The following is a 23,799-nucleotide window of genomic DNA, read 5'->3' on the forward strand; positions in this document are numbered from 1 at the left end:
AGATCAAAGACAAATGAACAGTTGTGCTAAATGGGATATGATTTTTTTTTTTAAGTTTTTCAGAATTTTATTTATTTATTTATTTTTAATTTTTTTTTTTTAAAAGAGAGAGTGAGAGAGGAGAGAGAGAGAGAGAATTTTTAATATTTATTTTTTTAGTTCTCGGCGGACACAACATCTTTGTTGGTATGTGGTGCTGAGGATCGAACCCGGGCTGCACGCATGCCAGGCGAGCGCGCTACCGCTTGAGCCACATCTCCAGCCCGGGATATGATTTTTTTAAAAATAAAATGGTTGAGGAGCCAGGGGAGGTAGCTCAGTGGTAGAGTGCCTGCCTAGCATGTTGAGGGCCTGGGTTCAATCCCTACCCCATCCCCCAAAAAACCCCAAAAATAAAGAAAGAAGTTGTTTAACTAAAAGACACCAGCACTGGGCAGAGAGGCAGTTCTACTCTGAACTGCTTGCTTGGATTCCAACACCTATCCTCTTGGGATTTACCTTAATTCTCTCCCATAACCTTCCTATTAATTCCTACACCCATCTCTCCCAGGTCCTGCAAAGGAAAACTCCTATTCCTCTTTTAATTCATGCCAGCATTAATACTGAGGTGGTGAACTTCTCCCTCTAGGAATTTTCTTCCCACATAACCACCAAAAATGCAGGTATTCTTGGACATATTTTTAAATGCAATATTCTTTAAATGGGATATTTTGACTTGTATAAGAGTGACATGGTGGGATCTCGTGATTCAGTATCCTCTGCAGATGTTCAGGAAGTTGGTACATTCTGAATTCAAAGCAACGTCTATGAGGCTGTGGGGAAACAGGCAGACTTTGGGTGGGAAATTACATTGGGTATAATCTCTATAGAAAGTAGTTAGGCAATATCATTAAAAAATTATAACTGTATATACCATCTGACCCAGCAATTTCACATCTAGTCTACATGTCTAAAAAATGGCATGTTTCGAGGTTGTGGGGAAAAAGGAACAGTCATATATTGCTGGTGGGACTGTAAATTGATGCAATCACTATGGAAGGCAGAATGGAGATTCCTCAGAAATTTGAAATGGACTACCCTTTGACCCAGCTATACTACTCCTTGGTGTATACCCAAAGGACTTAAAATCAGCACACTGCAATGTTGAAGCCCCATCAATGTTTATAGCACCTCAATTCATAATAGCTAAGCTATGGAAACAACTGAGATGCTCATCAAGAGATGAATGAATGAAGAAAATGTGTTATATATAAATACTGGAATATTACTCAGCCATAAAAAAGAATGACTTTATGACTTTTTTTTTTAATATACTTTTGCTGGTAACTGAATAGATCTAGAGACTATCATGCTAAGTGAAATAAGCCAATCCCCCAAAACCAAAGGTCAAATGTTCTCTCTGATATGGGGATGCTAACACACAACGCGGGGGGGGGGGCAAGAGGGAAGAACACAATTTCAGGCTAGGCATAGTGGCGCATGCCTGTAATCCTAGTGGCTCAGGAGGCTGAGGCAGGAGGATCTTGAGTTCAAATCCAGCCTCAGCAATGGCAAACGCTTAGCAACTCAGTGAGACTTTGTTTCTAAATAAAATACAAAATAGGGCTGGAGATATGGTTCAGTGGTCAAGTGCCCCGGAGTTTAATTTCCAGTACCAAAGAAGAAAAAAAAAGTGGATTAGATAAAGGGGAATGAAGGTAAGGGAAGGGAGGGAGTGTGAGAATAGAAAACACAGTGGAATGAACCTGACATAACTCACCTATGTTCAAATATGGAATATACCACCAGTGAAACTCCCATCATGTACAACCTCAAGAATGGGATCCTAATTAGAATAAGTTATACTCCATCTATGTATAATATGTCAAAATACACTCTATTGGGCTGGAGCTGGGGCTCAGAGGTAGAGCACTCACCTCGCATGTGCGAGGTCCTAGATTTGATCCTCATAAAAATAAATAAAAATAGCCTCCTATCAGGATGGCGCAGGCCTGTAATCCCAGCGACTCTGGGTGGCTGATGCAGGAGGATCGTGAGTTCAAACTCAGAAATTTAGTGAATCCCTAAGTAACTCATGAGACCCTGTCTCTAAATAACATACAAAAAAATGGTTGGGGATGTGGTTCAATGGTTACATGCCTCTGGGTTCAATCCTGGTACCACAAAAATAAATAAATAAAAATAAAAATAAATAAAAATAAAAGTATTGTGTCCAATTACAACTAAAAAATAAATATTAAAAAAAACACACACAGGGGTGGGGTTGTGGCTCAGTGGTGGAGTGTGGGAAGCCATTCTTGCACGTGATTTGAATTACCTCCCTGGCTGGGTGAGAGGCGCTTAGATGTAACTGTGTCAGAGCCTTCCCCACCCTGTCCCAGGTGCGAGGGCTTGTCTGTGTGGAGGTGTGCCTGACCACTGACCTGAAGACCAATCACTGACCCTGACCTTGGAATGCTGCCCCCCCCTTGACCTTCATTGGATGGAATTTTCCCTTGAATTTTTTGTTCCCCAATAAAAGCTCACTCCCTGGCGTGTTCTCCCTCTCTCGCTGGCCTCTTGTGTTAACCTCGCCACTGCATTAGGTGGCTGGAGGCGGGAGCTAGGAGGAGCTGTCTCTGGAGCTGGGTAATAAAGGTAACTAGAATTATGTCCTTTAATTTTAAAACTCACTAGTTAATTTCTATGCTTCAAACCTCTATTATGAAGCTCGCGTGCTGGTCGCATGGCAGAGTGGAGCTCTTGCCTAGCATGTGTAAGGCACTGGGTTCGAGTCTCAGCACCACATATAAATAAATGAATAAAATAAAGGTTCAAAAACATCTAAAAAGAAAATACACTTGGGGCTGGGGCTGGGGCTGAGCAGTAGAGAGCTTGCCTAGCACATGAGAGGCGCTAGGTTCGATCCTCAGCACCACATAAAAATAAATAAAATAAAGATATTGCATCCAACTACAACTAAAAATCTATTTTTTAAAAAATACACTCTACTGTCATGTATATCTAAAAAGAACAAATTAAAAAATGGTGTATGTTCAAGGTTAGTCACAGCATCCCTGCATGCATCTATAGATGAAATTCCACAGATTCCTCACATGATAAGGAATGATCTCCAAAAATAGGAAATAAGTGGACTGGGGCTGTGGCTCAGCGGTAGAGCATTTGCCTAGCACTTGCAAGGCTCTGGATTCAATTCTTAGCATCACATAAAACAAATAAATAAAATAAATGTATTAAAAAAATAGGAGGACTGGGGTTGTGGCTCAGCGGAAGAGTGCTCATCTAGCATGTGCAAGGCCTGGGTTCAATCCTCAGCACCACATAAAAATAAAGTTATTGTGTCCAACTACTTCTAAAATATATATATACACACACATATATATATGTATTTGTGTGTGTGTGTGTGTGTGTGTGTATGTGTGGTTCTGGGTATTGAACCCAGGGCCTTGTACAATGCTAGGCAAGCACTCTACCAACTGAGCTATATCCCAGACCCCAAAAACATAAATGTTAAAAAAAAGGAAATAAAACTGACAAGGTATAAAATAGTGTCTTTTGTGTGCCACCTATTAACGTTAAAAAATAATCTGTGAAAGGACAGTCAAGAAATTATTAACCAGGGTTGTCTGTGGAAGGATAACTGAGTGGACTGGGTCATGATAATGGAAAGTGACTTTTTAATGTATATCTTTTATATTTAAAAAATTAAGCCTTAAGAATGTATTACCCATGAAATGCACTTTATACTTCTATGCTGGGTACAGGAATATCTATGTTCTCCAATCATGAGTGTCCAATCATGACAATTCAGTAACAATAGAATGAACTCTACGTTACAGATTTGTAGCAAATCACATCTAAAATTTAGCTTCATAATTCATGGATGCCATTATTGAATACCATATGAAAGCTGGTCAGGTTTATCATATGACAACAGCGAGTCTACACAGGAATTGAAGACACACTGGCTCCAATATGAATGTGTTCTCAGCCTGGTCATGAGGTTTGGTATGCTGAAATAGTGGTCTAGCAAGGCCTACCTGTCTCCCTTACTGTTCCATGTGGCGCCAGGACAATACTTCCTAAGTTGAGTTTGGTCCCTGTCACAGAAAAGAACCTGAGGGTACCCTTGCTACATCCCCTGAATCCAAGCCTCAGGGTAGCTCTACAATCTCAAGGGACACCAATAACGTTGTTCTTCTCTTAATTATTTGGATCTCATACTTTATCAACCACACTAAAACAGGGAATTCCTACAAATGAACAATTATACAGTAAGATCAGAGATGAACAATTCACTGGAGGGTAAGCTCTGGGGGTGTTAAACCAGAGGCACTAGAAGAGGCACTCTGACTTTGGTGACGGTCTTACAGGCCATGAAGCTTTGAAAAACCTACCCAACACCACAGATCTTTCTGTGCTTCTATCAGCAAAACAAACACCTGCATAGGATTCATGACACTTTCAAGTTTCTATAGCTTGACTGATAACTGCCAGGGTCAGAGATTTGTTTGTAGTTTTAGGAAACAGCACCCAAAACAGGTTAAGGCCCTTAGTTAAAGATGATGGCTTTATGGGCTGGGGATGTGGCTCAAGTGGTAGTGCGATCGCCTGGCATGTGTGCAGCCCGGGTTCGATCCAGCACCACATACAAACAGAGATGTTGTGTCTGCTGAAAACTAGAAAATAAATATTAAAAAATTCTCAAAAAAAAAAAGATGATGGCTTTAGCTACACTTAGATTTGTATCTGTTTTTGTTTTTGTTTTGTTTTCCCAACTCAAATATGTTTTTGCTTTTGTTTTTTCCACTCGCCAGGACAAAATCTCCCATTTCAGTAAGTAGTAGAGGATGATTCCATACACTCTAAACTAATCTTGTGTATGACCTATCAATCAGGATGAGCTCTATCTCATATTCTTGTTTACCTGGTCAAAGAGACTTGCTTCACAGTAGAGTAGGGTGCCCCTTATAGGTTTTCCTTTCTGAAACCTCAGTTTCCTAGTCAATCCTGGTATGAAAATATTTTTTTTTTTTTAAAGAGAGAGTGAGAGAGGAGAGAGAGTGAGAGAAAGAGAGAAGTTTTAATATTTATTTTTTAGTTCTCGGCGGACACAACATCTTTGTTGGTATGTGGTGCTGAGGATCGAACCCGGGCCGCACGCATGCCAGGCGAGTGCGCTACCGCTTGAGCCACATCCCCAGCCCTGAAAATATTAATTAAAAACAATTTTTAAATATTTTTTCGTTGTCAATGGACCTTTATTTACTGATATGCAGTGCTGAAAATCAAACCCAGTGTCTCACACATAGATATGCAAGCACTCTACCACTGAGCCATAACCCCAACTCCAAATGTCAATTTTCTTATAATGTTTGAATTGCATGCTGTGTGATGAAATCCACACCATCCTGCTCTATTCTACCTGGGACATAGATTATCCTTTCGTCCAGAGCATCCACACTGTACATGTATATGCTACCCTTTCATTAGTCATATGGTGGCCATCTCAGTTATCAGATCTACTGTCTTGGTAATGCAGTGCTTGCGCTGAAGAAATCCTTATGTTAGTAACAGCCCCAGGGTGCAAGAGTACTGACCTTCCAATTCAAATATGCAGAGAAGTCATAAAGTGCCTCCTTTAAGTGAAAAAGGTGAAAGTTTTTAGCTTAATAAGAAAACTTTTCCCCCAGTGCTGGGGATTGAACCCAGGACCTGCAGATGCTGGACAACTGCTTTACCACTGAGCTATAGTACCCCCAGTTCCAGAAAAAAAAATTAAGATCTATGGTAAGAACAAATTTTTCACCCTTGAAATTATCAAGAAAGAAAAAGAAATTCTTGCTAGTTTTTCTGTTGCATCTCAAACTGCAAAACGTAAGGTCACAGTGTATGATAATGTTTAGTTAAGAAAGATAATATATTAAATTTCTGCATATATAGTTAAAAAAATTTTTAGTTGTATATGAACACAATATCTTTATTAATTTATTTTTATGTGGTGCTGAGGATCAAACCCACTACTTCACCCGTGCGAGGCAAGCACTCTACCACTGAGCCACAACCCCAGCCCTTGTGCATATATTTATAGGAAGAAAAATTGCATCCACTGGGGGTCTTAGAACTGATCCCTGTGGATAAGGGGGTACACTACCATATAATCATGTAAGTGTCAGAAGGACAACTTCCAGATGCAAATCAAGGAGCATGTTGCCACAGTATGTGTTTTCCTTGACACCTGATTCTTAGGGGGAAATAATACACTCTTACTTTCTGTCATACTGATTATAACTTAAGTTCCTGGAGAGCATGCCTTTTGGCTTAATTAGCACCTAACAAAGATTATATCCACAGATACAAATGATTAATACCATTTGTTTACACAGCTGAATTTAGTTCAACTTTGAATCATGATTCAGTTCTACTTATTGTGAATTAGATCTAACCAAAACTTTGGAGACCAGATTTTATTTATTATAAAACTATGAACTTCTTAACAGAAGCTCCTAGAAAAGAACTAAATGTCGAGCGAATGAATGAAGTGGGGAAGGAACTGAAGCCCACCAGCCTATCCCTTCCCAGCCATATTTACCATTCCCAACTCTTCCTAGCCCTGGATGGCTGACCACTGGTTGCTTTTTTGTTTCTTTTCTTTTTTTTGGTAGGGAGTGCTGGGGATCGAACCCAAGCCTTGTACATAACAGGTAAGTACTCCATCACTGAGTTATATCCCTGGCTCCTAGGCTGACCACTTTTGCTCACCTGGTAATACCATTCTACCTGTCTCTAGCATGCCCCATTCATTGTTTCCTCCCAGACTCAGTTCAAGAATAAGCTTTACCTGGCTACTGTCACATTCTATTTAAAATTACAATACTCTCCCCCTGCAAAATTATAATACGCATACTCTTGACACTCCATTTCTATGTTCCCTCTGCATTTAGCAGTGAAGCTATACCAGAGGGGGCTTGTCTGTATGTCCATCAGGGCACAGATTCATCTCCATCATCATATCCTCGTGCAGCACATTCCCCAGCAAATGGCAGGCATGCCCTGGCTATAACTTTACTGAATAAAGGAAGGACTCTTATTATTACTACGAATACCACTACTCCATGTAGAGCTCAGCAGTTTTCAAAATGCTCTCAAATATATTATCTCATTTACTCTAAACAATTACTTACTCAACTCTCACAATAGGAAGGGATGAGGAGACTGCTCATTTCTAGTCTAAAGCAGTCATTTGGCAGATGAAGAGGCCAGCACTACTGGAGGAGTCTCAAAGGATCGCACGGTTACCTGGAAGCAGAGCTCAGCCTGACACCTAAACTGCCAGTGCTCTTCCCACCATACTCTTGTCTCTTGCTTGGTACTAAAAACAGATTACTTACTAGGGTCCAATGTACTTGTATATCCAGCTGCTTATCAACAACTCTTTGATGTTCAAAAAACATCTCAGATGTGACATATTCAACAGGGAACTACTTATCTCCTCCTTCTCACAATCTGTCCCCTTCTAAGCCCCCCCCCCATTTCAGTAAATGGGAATTTCACTCTGTAGTTGCTCAGGCAAAAAAATATGTGAGTCATCCTCAACATCTTCTTCATTTGTTGTATCCAGTCTATCAGCAAATTTCAGCTGCTCCTCTTACAGAGTGAGTCCAGAATCCAACTGCTTTTTGCTCTTTTATTGCTTAACTTTGGATGTGAACCACCAGCTTCTTGTCTGGACCACTGCAGTAGCCCCTTCAACCCTTTCCCTCATAAGCCCCATTACAGGTTGTTCTCAGCAGAGCAGCCAGAATGATCTTTCCAAAATGTAAGTCACTTAGCTACTGAGACTCCTTTAATGGTGTCACTTAGCTACTGAGACTCCTTTAATGGCTCACATGTCACTTATAATTCACAACAAAAGCCAGTGGCCTGTCAAGACCCAGCACCCCCAATCCATTTCCATCACAACATCTCCTGATGCTTCCCCTCTCTTTTTTTTAGTTGTAGTTGAATACAATAACTTCATTTCACTTATTTATTTTTATGTGGTGCTGAGGATCGAACTCAGGGTCTTGCACATGGGAGGTGAGTGCTCTACTGCTGAGCCACAACCCCAGCCCTGCTTCCCCTCTCTGATCCTACTGTAGCCATATTGGCCAGCTTCTTCATGTTTTTCAAATATACCAGATACAATCCTTCCTCATAGCCTTTGAGTTTGCTATTTACCCTAACGGGAATAAACAGCTCACTGCCCAATTTCTTACATGTCTTTGCTCAAATGCCACTTTTTTTAAAGCAAGATGTTCTGAGGCCATTCTATTAAAATTATAATACACTCCCCCTGCAAAATTATAATACGCATACTCTTGGCACACTCTCTTTTCTGGTTAATTTTCTAAATATATATTTCACTTGTTTATTTTATCTATCTATCTATCTATCTATCTATCTATCTATCTATCTATATCTGTGGTTCTGGGATTGAACCCAGGGATGCTTTACCACTGAGATACATTTCCAGCCCTTTTTATTTTGAGACAGAGTCTTGCTAAGTTGCCCAGGCTGGCCTCAAACTTGCCATCCTTCTCCTTCAGCCTCCTGAGTAGTTGGGATTATAGGCATGTGCTGCCATGTCCAGCAAGAGTTCTAATTTTTAAATTTAGCTTCCTCATATCTCATAAATGGAAGAGGTCAGAGATAGAACTAAATATATTACTTAATCTAGATAATAGTACTACCTATTGATAAGAGTAATAGCAGCTCATTTGCTTTGAGGTGTTTTCTAAATTTGTACTTGTTCATCTAACTGCCCTCCCAAAACTTTATTATGATTTGTAACATTCACAAAAGCAGAAAAAAATAGTATAATGAACTTCTTGAACCCATTACTAAACTTCAACAGTATCCAACATTTGCCAGCTTGGTTTCCTTTATTCTCTTATTGTCTCTGTCCTCCCGTTAAATATTTCACCTAGCTGTTTTATTAAGAACAAGTCTATGTAAGACATCCTCTGACCTTTTTACTGGTGTATTAGTTTTATAATAATAAAACTACCAACCAACCTCTCTAGTCTTCCCAGAAGTAAAGCTAAAACAATAAATAAAATTAAAATTAAAAAGTAAAGCACCGGGGCTGGGGTTGTGGCTCTGTGGTAGAGCGCTTGCCTCGCACATATTGAACCCCTCGCACAGGGTTCAATCCTCAGCACCACATAAAAAAAATTAAATAAGATAAAGATATTGTGCCCATGTATAACTAAAAATATATTTTAAAAAAAGTAAAGCACCTATTCCCCCAGAAGAACAATGACTAAAAAAGTTATGGCTAAATTCCAGACTATCTAAATCAAAGGGCTCACCCATTATCTTGCTTGGAAGGCTTTGGAGAAGTGGGTTGTGGCCACAAAACTTAGGTACAATCTGTTTTTACTTGTTTGCACTTGTTTGAACTTCTGAGTTAATTTAATCCAATAAGTATTTACTGATTATCTTCTAAATATGAGAGGCACTATTAAGATGCCAGAAGATAAAAAAAACCCAGCCTTTGTTCTAAAGGAAATCACAGGGCGGCAAGAAAGAGCAGTACACAAATAACTAAAATATAAGGCAGATATGTTCTTTGCCTTAAGAAAGATGAAACAAACCAAGGGCAAAAATTCCTCTTTTTAATCCACCTACAGAATTTGTAGCCCTCAGGGCATAAACCTGTCTATATTTATTGCTGTACAGCCTGTAAATATGTTATAGGGGACCTGGGAATTTGGTGACCCACACAGAATATAGACTTTGGGATGTAGATCTTTAATGTCACAGTTGCTACTCACCATCCAGCTTCTAGTGGGAGGGAAGTGGAAAGTTCTGCCAAGGGATTGGAGAACAATGGGGCTAATTCAATACCAGGGAGGCCGACACTCAAAGCATTCTACCCTGAGGGAACATACAGCTAGCAGCTTCATAAATAGGACAGGACAGTGGGAGTGTGTTCAGGAGACACGCTAGAGCTACTCTACAGGATTTCTCATGGTTCTCTCCTTGCTACCTAAAAGACCAAGATCTTGATGACCGACTATCAGAAGCCATCAAAAGTTGTCAGAGGAGGGTGGGAAAAATATATATATTTCCCACTTTGGGTAAACCAAAAAGGCTGATGAGGTTTTATGTGAAGAAAGGAGGGCTGAGAGCATAAGGGTTTCACATGGCCCTGAGGTTAGATGTACAAGAGAGTGAAAAGGGCAGGATTGGGGTGGGAAGGAGATTTACACTATAAGAAATTTGTTATCAAGATGGTGAGGAGAGGATTATTAGGGAGACAAAAAAGAGAAGAGAAAGGAGAGCACTGTGAGAAAGACAGGGAGAGGGAAGGTGAAAGACAATTTCAGTTTAAAAAGGTGATCACAGATGAAAATGAGGGAGGACACCATGAGACTGGGATACTGGACAGGGTGTAAAGGGAAAGGATTTTAGGATGGAAGGATGGATTCACGTTGGGATGGAAAGGGCTCATTTCACTGAAGCTGGGCATATCAGAAAGTCTCTAGGTGAAAGTTCCAGGGAATTGGATATGGCTAAGGATGGCACAAGTGGGGAGAGGAGGTAGAACATTGAGACTAAAAGCAGGAAGGGATCATAGGAAGAAAGACTGGGATAGAGTCTTAATATATATGGACACATGGATTTCTGGGGGTAAGAGACCTACCAGGATGAAGATTGGGGATAAAGCATCAGTGAGCTTGGAGACACTTCTGGGTGAGATCAGGGGGTGAGGGCTGGGAACTCCAAGGACCTATAGCTGAGCAAAGGATGTGGAGAGGTGTTCATGTTAATTAGGTTCAGGACATGCTACCCCAAAATATGGCAATTTGAGAAAATGTCTCACCTTCTCCTGGCTTTCCCTCCTGAAGCAAGTCATAAGAGCCTCATGTGATAGGTGTTTTCCCTAAACCCAAAGGACTGTCCTGTTTTTGAAGGCACAGGGTCACAGAGAAGAACTTGAACAAACAGGGCTTTCTGTTTCCCTGGTTTGTTACCATTAGATCACACTCTTTCTCCACAACTTCCCACCTTTCATCAAAGGAAGCACAAAAATACACAGGTTTAACTTTTTCTTTGGGTATGCATTTCCTTATTGAAGGTCCCGAGCCATGTAAAAAAGTTATATTAAATAAACTTGTATGCTTTTCTCTTGTTAATCTTTTGTTATAGAGGCCTTAGTCATGAACCTAAAAGACATTTTCCCTTCCACATAAGGTACAAGGGTTTTAGGGCAAAAGGGGCCAAAAGCCATGAACAATAGGAGGAGAAAGTCACCAAACTAGGGAGCAAAGGGTAATAGAAACCCTAGAGGACTCGGAATGAGTTGATGTTGAGTTTAAGAACTATAGATAAGAGAGCTCTATAATGGTGTAAATGGGTTTTTTGAAGACTGGGTTTAAATCCCCATTCTGCTATTAGTGGTATGAGTTTCAGGTGTATTTCTTTAAAACCAAATCCCCCCCAAAAAGGAAAAGGGACAGGAAATGGTGAATATAATAATAATTACCTACTGGGCTTATTGATAGGTATATTTAACTTTTATACATACAAAGATTGTTAACAGTAGGTGCTCAATAAGCCAATTACTATTAAGGAAATACAAGGGTTAAAAAAAACAGTAGTGAGAGGGACTTAGCAGAGATGAGAAGAGGATGGGGATTCCAAGATGTCAGGAGTAGTGCAAGGTATAGATTACATGGTCATTGCTGAACCCTTAGCACCCAGGACAGAGTAAGACCTATGGGTGCTCCTCAGTAAAAACAAGAACTTGGGCTGGGGATATAGCTCAGTTGGTAGAGTGCTTGCCTCACATGCACAGGGCCATGCGTTCAATCCCCAGCACCACAAAAAAACAAGAACTTAAACATAAAGGTTACCCATGTGAAAGGCATGGTGCCAAGTGCATGTGTCGCTCAGTCACTACTATCACTTAGTAGAAGTGGACACTAAAGATTCAGACTAACTAAATGGTATGCCAAAAGTTCCATAGCTTAACTCCAGTTAGACCAGAAGCTAGATTTATGACATCAATGCCCCAAGCTGAAGCTCTCAGCTATACTGCTTTGTAAATAAGTCAACTAATTGGCCCTAATCAAGAGGAATGAGTATGGGCAATTAAGAGTGTACAGGGTCATGGGAACAAGGGGGAAGATTCATAAAGCAAGTGGACCATGGGGTGAGCTTATAAGACCAAGCTTCTAGGGTACAGAAATGATTGCAAACAATTATCTTCACTGAGAACTGCAGAATTACACAGTTGGAAGGAAACTCTGAGATCATCTAGCCCAACCTCATTACAATACTGAGGCCCAGAGGGAAGAAGGGACTTCTCCCAGGTTCCCAAAGCACAGCAGTGGCAGAATGGGGACTTGAACCAAGTCCACACACTCAATCCAGAATTTTCTGATGCCTCCAATTATTGCTACTTCATATTCAGCTCTATATTCTCCTCAACACAACTGTGCTGGGACACTTGTAGGTCATGTGCTGATTGACACTGGAGGGCTGAGGGCGCAGAGAGGGTTGCCAGCAGGGTGATTTTAGGACGAAAGGAGAGCATGTAACTGAGAATCACGGGGTAACAGGGCAGACTGAAGGTTACATAGATGAGTGGGTGGGAAATTATTGGTGTATGATTTTACAAGTGGTTACAGTGGTTTGAGAGGAGTCACTAAGTTTGTAGGGGAACACAGGGCAGTCTGGGGAAGGTTGGGGGTCACCAAGGAGGGATGTGGGGATCTTGGGGCCCTGTGAGTTACTGGGTTGGTGGGTCTCTGAGAAGTACTGAGGTTAGCACTATATGAATAAGAATGAAGGATCACCTGGTCAGGTTTGGGGTCAGTGGGTGGGGTGTGGGGGTCACAGAGGTGGGAGGCGGGCACTGTCACTGGGTGGGGTTTGGGAGTCATGGGGGAGGAGTCGCAGGTGGGAATGGAGGGGCAGGGACCCTAGGTGGAGGAGGGGCCAGACCGCCGTCCAGTGGCCCGGCCGCCGGGTTAGGGCCCGAGGAGGGTGGGCACGACGGGCTCGGGATCTTCCCAGGGCCCTGCGCCCGCCCAGCCTCCCACCTTGGTCATGGTGGACCCAGTCTCCCCACAGCCACCAACCTGACAGCCCCCGAGGGCGACTCCGCCGACAGACCGCCATGCACCGGGCCCCGCCACCAGCGCCGGCCCCGCAACCCGCCTGCGCCATAGCCCGCCCGCCCGCGCGCGGCTTGCCTCGCGCGATATCCAGGTTCCAGGGCCGCCGCACTTTCCTCCGCTCTCGGCGCGCCTTTACCGGGCCCCGGAACCCGTATAGAAAATACAGGGCACGCTCCACCCCGCCCCCCCTCCGCCGCGGTGGCCGTCTACTTATCCCGGTTCCGGGGCCCCTGGAGCCCCGGCAACCCGGCTCCGAACCGAGGCCCTCGGAGCCCCGCCCGCACCGGCTGGGGTGACGCAGGCCTGCGGAGCCGAGCGCCCGGGGAGGGCGTGGTGACGTCACCACGCCGGGTCAGGGCCCCGGCGAGGCTCGGAGCCCACGGTCGCTATAGCAATCGGGACTGCTACCTGGCCGCTCTAGGGCTCAGTCTACCTGAGGCCTGAGGCTGGAGCCGGGAGGGAGGCCTGGAGGGCTTCCCGCTCTCACGTCTCACGCGGCGTGCGGGCAAGAAGGTGCGCGTCTGGAGTCGGTGGCGGCTAACGGCGGGCAGGTTGTAAGGGGGGTTCCCGCGGGTCCACCGCCGGCACGGGGCTGCCTCCAGGCCGCGGCGGCGCGCCCTCAGCAAGAACCGCGCCCTACGGTCCTGGGGCGCTTGACGTGCGCAGTCCGCAGGCATTGCTTACTGAACCTTGGAGCCAACCCCCTAAAGGAACCAACTGCAGGTATTAATAGATTGTTATCGAAAAGGACGACTTTGAGTGGTAAGGCATCTCCTTAGGCACCGTGCCTCGATGGCCCTCGGGTTGTCGCACTCCCATTCCTGGGTCAACTCCGCTCCCAGCCTCAACACCAGCTGCACCCCTGGTAGGCTTGCAGTGGGGTGAACAGAACCCAGCCCCTTTTGCTCTTTTGCCCTCCAAGCAAGGAGGGGATGCGAATGGGGCATTTTCGGAAACCTGAGGGAAAATGAAATGGAAGCGAGCTTTCCGTAAAGCGAGTAAGTGAATAAGGGGGGAGCCGGCGCCGTGGCGCACACCTGCAATCCTAGCTACTTGTAGGCTGAGGCTGGAGGATCGCAAGTTCGAGGCCAACCTTAGCAACTTAGCGAGACCTTGTCTCAAAATAGAAAATAGGACTGGAGATGTAGTACCCAGGGAGATAGAGCACCCAGGGTTCAACCCCCAAAACCAAAACAAAAACAACACAGGGGATTAAAGAACTGGTAGCTTGCCTCTTCAGAGTAACTGGGAGCCTGGAGGAATTATACATGTAGAGAATATATATCTATATCTCCTCAGGCTCTAAATGTTTTTTTTGTTGCTTTTTTTTTTTTTTTAAACAGGACTGGGATTTGAACACAAGTGGCTCTACCAATAACCTACATTCCCAGACCTTTTATTTTTTTTGCCCCGAGACAGGGACAGGATGCTGAAGCTGGCCTCGAATTTGCGATCCTCCTGCCTCAGCCTACCAAGTCATTAGAATTTCAGTAGGGCATGGTAAAAATAATTTTAAGTAAGTAAATTTGAAACATTTACAAAATATTGGGCTTGGGGCTTCTTAACAGTTAAAGATGCTTGGGGAAGGGGCACAGAGGTCCTGTTTAAACTTCCTCTTCTGTCTGAAGAACTTAACTGAAAAGCCTTCCCCTGTTCCTATCTTGTTTGTTTTGGCACAGCATTTCCAGAGGCAGAACTGGGACTAGAATTTTCACCATTTTCATGTCAGTGAGTGACAACTGATGGGCCATTTCTATGGTTAATAATTAATCCTTTGTAGATTTCCTAGTATATAAAGAAAGAAATAGCCTGACCACTATGATGTCCTCTTTCTGTTCCTTTTTGTTGGAGGTTTGAGAAGTGATTTTTCATAATACAGAGAGTATATAAGTAGCTCCTTTTCCAGCTTGGATTGTTGAGTAGAAATACAACGGGAATAGAACTAGAATGTATCCAAGTTTGTCCCCCACCACCTTTTTCCATATTAAAAATACATCTGTCCTTTGTTAGATTCCTTGTAGAGCCTAATCTCTTGGCTGATTACCTCTCCCATCATATATTTAACAAAAAACAGGATCTTCCCAGGGCCCTGCCTGAAGTAATGATTCTAATAATGAGAAATTTCAGGTCCTGAAGGGAACTGGCGAGGAAGATATTTTGGAGAAGAGTACTGAATATCATTTCTAGCAGTTCTGTTCCCCTAGCCACCGACAACATAGAGGGCTAGTGTTCCTCAGAGATTTAAAAAAAATAGTTGGGCATGGTGGTGCACATCTGTAGAGAGCTCCTGGGTTCCACAAAAAACAATAACAACAAGAAAAAAATTCTCTAGCAGAAATTTTGTATGGTTCCATTCTCATATTCCTCCTTCATTTCCCATAATTACTGTATTACTAAACTATATAAATAATTAAAATTTTTATTGAGGATACACCTCTTAATGAGAAATTTAGTGTTTCTACCCAAGTAGCTCAGGTATCATGGATGAATATTATTCAATGATAGGAAGATATAAGGTAAGACATCAATTCTCTCTCTCTCTCTTTTTTTAATAGACTTAGTGTTGAGAAACCTTGTTCACAAAATTGGAAAATAAAGAGATTTGTTACAATGATATTCCTCAAGTCTTTGAACTTCTAAATTATATGCCAACAATCACAATGAGATCTATTATCAAATATTGTCAAAAATATTCCTTTAATTTTATTAAAAGCAAAGAATTGGAAACCACTGATCTTGCAAAAGGATTTATTATCTAGTTATTAGAATCTCAGTTTTAGTTTATTAAAAATCATTTTATCTGTTAACCTTTTCACTCGGATGAATGTTGTTAAACATTTATCCAAACATTTATCCATTTAAACAACAACAACAAAAAGACAAAAACAATAACAACAAAATACCTGCCATTTGTGTAATTGGCAAAACCAATCTTCATTTTAAATTGGTCAATCAAATTAGACTTACTGTCTATCAAGAAAACATCTGACTTATCCATACTCCTTTTTCAATACATATTTTTTGATAAAATTCTTTTATCATTACATGTTTTCAGAATCTTTCTGTTAAAATTTCTGTAGTGCAGATTCAGCTCCTTCTGTATAAAAAAACATCTCAGCTGGGCGCAGTGGCTCAGGACACTGAGAAAGGAGGATCACAAGTTCAAAGCCAGCTTCAGCAAATTAGTGAAGTCCTAAGCAACTTAGGAAGGCCCTATCTCAAAATGAAAAATAAAGTGGTCTGGGGATGTGGCTCAGTTTTTAAGCACCCTTGGGTTCAATCCCTGGCATCAAAAAAAGACACAAAACAACAACAAAACACCTGCCATTTGTGTAATTGGCAAAACCAGTCTTCATTTCAAATCAGTCAATCAAATTAGATTTACTGTCTGTCAGGAAAACATCTGACTTTATTCTTTAATTTGAATAAATGTGTTTATAATTATTTTGAATAGTATTATAAAATTACTGGGAAATTATTAACTATTGCTTATAAAATAGGTTGCTCAAAATAGTCAATATTAAATTTATAGAGAGCTAATATTAACAAAAATGGTAAAAACAAAACAGCACTGTTTCTCATTATATCATTTGGAATAATGCCATATAATATACAGCTATATCCATCAGTTTTGAGAAATGAGATATATCCCTTGGGTAAATGGGTGGGTCTGCTTGTGTCAAACTCTGATATTCAACTTTTGGGAATAATGAATTAATCATGTCTAAAAACCAGAAATAACTGCAGTAATTTTATGAGACTTCATGATCGAACTTTTTCTTATGTGTTTAAAAAAAGATTTGCTAAGAATTAATGGACTGAGAAGCTAGCAAACAATTTCATTCTTTGGTAGTAGGAGATAGAATATAGTAAACATTTTGTAAGATGAAGCTGGGTGTGGTGATGCATGCCTGTGAGCCCAGCAGCTCAGGAAGCTGAGGCAGGAGGATTTGGAATTCAAAGCTAGCCTCAGAAACTTAGCAAGGCCCTCAGCACCTCAGTGAGACCCTGTCTCAAAATACAGGGGGCTGGGGTGTGGCTCAGAGGTAGAGCGCTCGCCTAGCATGCGTGAGGCACTGGGTTTGATCCTCAGCACCACATAAATATAAAATAAAGATATTGTGTCCACCTATAACTAAAAAAAAATTTTAATTGAAAAAATAAATAAATACAAAAAAGGGCTGTGGATATGGCTCAGTGTTTGAGTGCCCCAAGTTTCCATCCCCAGTACCCCCCAAAAAAAGATGAAATAGAGGAGGCCTGATTGTAATGAGAATATTTTAGTAGGAAGGGGAAAACAACCCCTTCCTCCGAACTCTCCAGTTTTTACACCCTGGACCATGTATTCACTGGAGGCGAGGGGTATGCTTTTGCAGAGTGGAATAAGGACTATGGTGAAAACGTGTGCATGAATACGGTGACTGGCTCTCACGTTGGTTTTAGGAAAGATTTCATATGAAAGTTAAGATTTCACATGAAAATTTATTCCCTAAAAATTTTCCTCAGACTGATTTCCTTGCGCAGATATCACTTGTAAAGTCTTCGCATACCCTTGGAAAGAATTCCTGTCTTCATGTACCCCACTTTAAAATCTTATCAGTATAGGCCGACCCATACTCCAATGGCTATACCTTATTCTGGAGCACCAGTGCAAGTGTCCCAGGAAGTAAGAAGGAAGGCCTGGTGTTATTGAAGTAGGTTTATGGAGACATCAAAGAGGATGGCTCCAGGAGGGTACAGTGTGATGATCAGCTTTCAGTGAAAAATGTGATTTTGTCATTTCATACAAAGATTTTGTCACACTAAATCAGACTCATAGAAGGTTAACATTATAAATTAGAATGCCAGTGCATTTATACTCACAGCCACCAAGTGGACTAGATCCTTTCCTATTTTGGAAATCTATGTGGGAATGTAAGTTAGAAAATTACATGAGTGTGGCTACTATTATCAAGCTATGGTAGTTATACACTCACTGTTTGGCATATAATAGTAGCTCAGCAATTGTGAAATGAACTCCCAGGCTGGCCTCAAACTTGCAATTTTCCTGCCTCAGCCTCCCAAATAGCTGGGATTACAGGTGTGTGCCACCATACCCAGCTTCAGCAAGTCCTACTCTTAAATGGCTATATAATGTAAATATTAAATCCAGTAAAATTTCATGTTATGGAGTTGTATATTTGCATTAATTTTACGTATTATTTCTAAGCTAGAAAATAAGATTGTTCATGTGTAAAAAATTGGAGATTGCTTTCCCATGCCCTGTAGGAGTAGTGATGATGGAATGGCTAAATAATCTGTATTTCAAAATTCCCTTTGGTGGCCAGAGTGTATTGTTGAACGAGGCACAGTGCCCCACACCTGTAATCCTAGAGACTCAGGAAGCTGAGGCAGGAGGATCACAGATTTAAGACCAATCTCACGCAGCAACTTAGTGAAGCCATCTCAAAGGAAAAAAAAAAAAGACTAGGGATATATAGCACAGTGGTAAAGCACCCTTGGGTTCAATCCTCAGTACCAAAAGCTTACCAAACAAACAAAAATAGACAATAACAAAACCACTGTTGAATGATGTTCTGTGCTAGAGGTGAGCTATCCTAACTAGGAGAGAGTCTGAGCCACCTGTGGCCTGGACAGCTTTTGTGGATTATATTGTGGTGAGAAGGAACAGTAGTCTAAAATTTCCCTCACTCCCTATATTCCCCCTCAGGAGATAACTGGTTTTTGTTTTTGCAATACTGGGGATTGAACCCAGGGATGCTCTACTACTGTACTACATCCCCAGGCCCTTTAAAAATTTTTGTTTTTAATTTTGAGACAAGACCTCACTAAGTTGCTGAGGATGGCCTCAAACTTGCAATACTTCTGCCTCAGCCTCTCAAATTGCTGGGATCATAGACATGCACCACCATGGCTGATGGAGGTAATTCTTGATACTTTTAAAAGATAGACAGGAGACAAGCCTATTTATATTCTAAAATCAATAGGAATAAGATAAAGACTTACCCAAATTCGGGTAAGTCTTCTGTCAGAAGTTACTTTGTCTCCTCAAGCCTTTTTTTTTTTTTTTTTCAGTTTTTGGTGGACATAACATCTTTATTTTATTTTATGTGGTGCTCAGGATCGAACCCAGTGCCCCGTGTATGCCAGGAGAGCACGTTACCACTTGAGCTATATCCCCAGCCCTCCTCAAGCCTTTTTCCAGCTCTAGAATAAGCTATTGAGATACAGGAACAGATGCCAGGCTAAGGAGTTTCATTTAGTATTTTAATAATAATAAAAAAGACAGTACAAAATCCAAACATTTCTTTTTACAACTTCAGATACATATTTTTCCCCAAGTGCAAAATACTCTATGAACTGCATCATTTGCTGTTTATTGTTGATTGTGTAGGAGATGTTTTATCGGCAGCAGTGGAAGGCAGATATAAATACAATATTTTGAGATTTCTTCTGCATTAAAAAAAAGCCTCCCACATGATTATTAACGATTATTCTTTGAAACTTCAGTTCAGCTCACATAGAAGAACAAAGTTCTTAGTTGTTCAGACTGCTACAATCTGTATTGTCTAGATAAGCTGATAACAGAACTGGGTTTTATTCCATCTAATCATATAGTTTCTTAAAGGATTCCTAATCCAAATAATGGCCCAAAGACAGGGTATGCTACCTTTGAGACAGGTCAGATTTTAAAATATCCTTGCTGTTGCTTGCTTCCACTTTGCTCTTACTATATGTAAGAAAGAACATTTTCTGCTTATGGTCAGTATACTTTGTTTCCCTAGTTTAAGGCTGTCATATTGAGGTTAAGCAGCAAATATAAATATTTGAATGCTCCATAACGTTTTTTGACGTGTTGAGATACGACTGACCTCCTAATCCCGTCCAGAGTCACCTCAAACATGCAATATGGACAACACAAAAGACCAGGACTATACTGCGAAACTTGCAGTAACAAATCTGAGTCTCTACCACCTCCAACTGCCAAACCAAAGCAATCACAGCTCAGTGTCAAGACTTTGGGATTTTTAGGCCCAGGGTGCTCAAGTCCAGGTTTTGAGATATTTTCTCTAGACTCTGAGAATTCCCTCAGGCTTCCGGACGGGCCTGGCTTGGTAATACCCAGAGGCGGAGAAGTGAAGAGGAGCTGCAGCGCTGCTGAGGATCTAAGTGCTTTTCTGATACACATCACTTGGTGCTTGGAGCTCTCATCAAAATGGCTTCCCTTTGCCAGACGAAGATCGGGGCAGGCTTGGTACCAAGATGAATGAAGCTTCACAGTTCTGTGGCCCTATAAGCACCCCATCCTGCAGGGAGGCCTTTGGGTCACTTCATAAAGAATTCCTATGTACACCATCTCCCATGTTCTTCCACTGGTAAAAACCTCTTTAAATGTCTGACCTGTAAAGCCCTAGAGAGTCCCTGAGTGTTGACTCCTCTTTAGGTCCACTTAATCCCTAGTTTGAGCCCCAGGGCTAGTTCGTTCCTCTCTAGTTTCAGCAGCAGCTTTGCCTGGATTCTTAATTCCCAACTAGGATGACCTAAATTAAATTTAGTGGACAATACAAATCTTTACCTGATCACCAAGATCTGTCTTGATATCAGTTAAAGAGGCCTAGTGGTCTACACTTTCCATACTGTGGAACTCATTTGCAGGTCTCATAAACCATGAAATAAATGATTGGAAGAAGTGTGTTTATGTGTGTGTATGATAGACAGGAAAGGAAGGGATCAAGGAGAAGCCAGATCCTGAAGACATAAATTGGAAAGCACCTTCACTGTTTGGCTTTCCAACAGAAGCAAAATGGTAGGAAAAGAATCAGAAAGTTATCCTAGCTTGTGGTGGAGAATTAGGATGGTCAAAGTTGATTCAAGTAGTTTTCATGGCACTTCCTGAGAAGTAAACATTCCTACTAAATGACCATTTCCTCTGAGTAGATGTACTCGTACTCATTTAACATCTTAACATCTTCACAATAGTCCTCTTAGACCCATCCCTACGGGCTGTGGTGTTGACTACTGATGTCAGGGGATCTAGTTGTGCCACTGGCCATCTACTGCTAAGGCTTGTTTGGGTAGTGAATGCTACTGATGAGGACTGTCGGGCTCCTTTATTTAGTGTTGGGTCTCCTGGGGGAACAGTAGCCTGGGACAGTCACCTAGAACTGGACCAGAGGAGTCAATTGGTAACCTTTAACTGACTAGGACTACAGCTTTGAGGGAACTAGAAAACAATCGAAAATAATTTTACAGGCCATAATTGGATTAAGGGTGGAGTGTGTGCAGGGTCTAGGCTTGGGCATAGATTTTATTCTTCATCCTTTTGAAAAACAGTAGTTTGAAACAGGCTTGAAGTCAACTCTAAGAGGGAAATGGCCAGGGTAACTCAGGAGCCTGACTTGGCCCTTTCCCTGGGATTTGTCCTGGTCCTCTTCCATGTACACACCAGGGCAAGACATGAAGACAGGGAAAGGATGGAGGTTTTCCCGACTTGGGGTAGAGAATCTCTGACCAATTCCATCGGCCTCTCCAATCATGAGGTCCATGCTGAATCCATGGAGAGATATAAAGACAGCAGGACTAGTTTAAAAAACATGTCCCTCTCCTTCCTGCTTCATCTAGTCCCCCAAATTACTGTCCTACACATCAAATGCCTCCGAGCTATAGCCCTGGGTTAGCCCAGCTGAGGGCTCTAGAGGTCTGGGTGGCCACTGGTAGAACAGACAGATCAGATGCTCCAGGACTCAAGGTTCATGAGATTCAAAACTGATACTCTTCCATTCCAAACATATACTCCTCTCTCATGGGCAGCTATAAATAGGGTTTGCTCTAATCGAGGAAAGAGAAACAAAAACAGAAAACAAAATCCCTCCCTCTAGACAACACAGAAAGACTCAAAATGATTGCACTTATTAGATATGGACAGGGTGGGCAGGAGGCTCGCCAAGTGCACACATTCCTCTTGCTGCCCACAGCCTGAGGCCAGAGGTAGGTGGCTCCAGGCTGGCTGCAGAGTGGGGTCCTCTTTGGTGGAGCCCACAAGCCACCTGGGGCTACAAGGGAAAGACAGCGATGGGGCAAGGCCCAGGCTGACTGGGGTCAACAGCTCAATTTCTTTAAGTACAACACTTAGAAGGGGAGTAAGGCTCCCCCAGGGAGCACTTGGGCAGGCAAGGGTATGGCTGGGCCAGGGAGGACAAGTGAGAAAAGGGATTAGTGTTGGAGGCTGGCTTCCAATTGTGCTGTAGTCTAGTCCTTTACATGATACAGATTCTTTTCTGTTTTCTTTTGGCAATGCTTTAAAACCTGCTTCCTGTCCTGCAGAGCTATAGTCTTTCTCTCAAGAGCCACAGCAGCACATTAAGACATACTTGGTAATGCCTGCTGCTTCCCTCAGTCAGCCGGTGTCCACCAGCCCAGTGGTGTGGGCCATTTGTAAACGCTTATGGAGTCAACCCCAGTCAGACATGTAGGGGAAGAAAGAGGAGCTGTATAGACAAGAAAGCCAACTGTGTGGGTGGCCAGGGCGCCAACTGTGTGCCTCAGCGGACTGGTGCTGGCATTAAGTTGGTAGGTCAAAGGCTTCTTTGGCAGGACTCTGGGCTGTTAAAAGTCACCCTGGGGAACCCAGCCAGGGGACATTTTGGCTCCTGATTAGCAAGGCACAACCTTGTAATGGCAGAAGTCCCTCTTTCCCCTCCCCATTCTCTAGTAGACCCACTTCCTTAGTGGGCTTTTAGCACCCTTCCAAGCTGACCAGGGATGTAAACTGGTAAAATGGACAGGGGAGGGGGCAGTGCTGTCCCTTCGCCCCTCTGGGGAATACAGCCAGCACTGGATGGCTTTTCCAGTGAGCATGTAGGAAGAGAGAAGCCAGTAGTGAGTGAGTGAGAGAGAGAGAGAGAGAAGGAAACTAGAAAGAAAGGGAGAGTGCCTGGTCTGTATAGTGATACTTTCCTCCAAAAAGAGGAGAGAGTTCCTTGTCTGAGGGTAGGGGCTGCCGGCTCTGAGGGTTAAGGAGTCTGGGAGCTAAAAAACCTGGGTCTCTAGACTATAGGCACTATTTGTAGGGCCTCAGGAAGCTGGAAACTTTGGAGCGAAGCAGCTTGATGAAGGATTTTGGCAGCATCTCCTTGTGTTTCTCTGTGTACTTGAAGTAGTTCTGGGGGTGGGCCAGCACCTCAAAGAAGGCTTTGATGAGCTTCTTGTCCTGCAGAGGATGGTAGGTGGCAACGTGAGCCTCAGTGTCACGGGTGGGGAAGAAGAATAGCCAGCCTCAACTCGGCAGCCCCTCCCACATCTGATGCATCTCACATTGAACATCCAGAGATGAGCTGCGGACTCCCTTCCCCACCATCTGCTGCTTTAGAATCCCCCAACTCAGTCAGTGGCAGCTTCAGCCTCAGTCTCCAATCAGTGGAACCATCCTGACGCCTCTCTTTTGCTCACAACTTTGGCAAATCCTGTTGCCTCTACTTTCAAAATATCTAGGGTCTGACCGCTTCTCACCTTCCTAACTGGTCTCCTTGCTTTGACCCTCCTACCTTTGACCCTCCATGGACCGTTTTCCCCACACTGACTTTGCGGGTGTTTGATTGATCCTTTTCCTATTTGAAACACTTCTCTG

General features: G+C 42.5%; 2 protein-coding genes across 10 annotated transcripts in view; both read right to left on the reverse strand.

Moving 5' to 3' along the window:
• Znf76 (zinc finger protein 76) overlaps positions 1-13,402 on the reverse strand; it is a 34,661-nt gene extending 21,259 nt beyond the window's left edge. The window contains exon 1 of one of the 5 annotated variants that reach the window (XM_040282524.2): positions 13,248-13,402. The gene's annotated coding sequence lies outside the window, so the exon portion shown is untranslated. Of the gene's footprint in view, positions 1-10,690; positions 10,784-13,133 lie in introns of those variants that run through there. The other 4 variants (XM_040282523.2, XM_005318777.5, XM_040282525.2 and 1 more) reach the window with 4 other exon arrangements.
• A 6,023-nt stretch (positions 13,403-19,425) lies between these two features.
• Scube3 (signal peptide, CUB domain and EGF like domain containing 3) overlaps positions 19,426-23,799 on the reverse strand; it is a 35,959-nt gene continuing 31,585 nt past the window's right edge. For all 5 annotated transcript variants that reach the window (XM_078020151.1, XM_078020149.1, XM_078020150.1 and 2 more), the window contains one exon: positions 19,426-23,382. In XM_078020151.1, coding sequence (XP_077876277.1) covers positions 23,233-23,382 — 150 coding nt within the window. In that variant the 3' untranslated portion in view covers positions 19,426-23,232. The remainder of the gene's footprint in view (positions 23,383-23,799) is intronic.

Source organism: Ictidomys tridecemlineatus, chromosome 8, assembly GCF_052094955.1.
Source record: "Ictidomys tridecemlineatus isolate mIctTri1 chromosome 8, mIctTri1.hap1, whole genome shotgun sequence".
Classification (NCBI taxonomy): Eukaryota; Metazoa; Chordata; class Mammalia; order Rodentia; family Sciuridae; genus Ictidomys; species Ictidomys tridecemlineatus.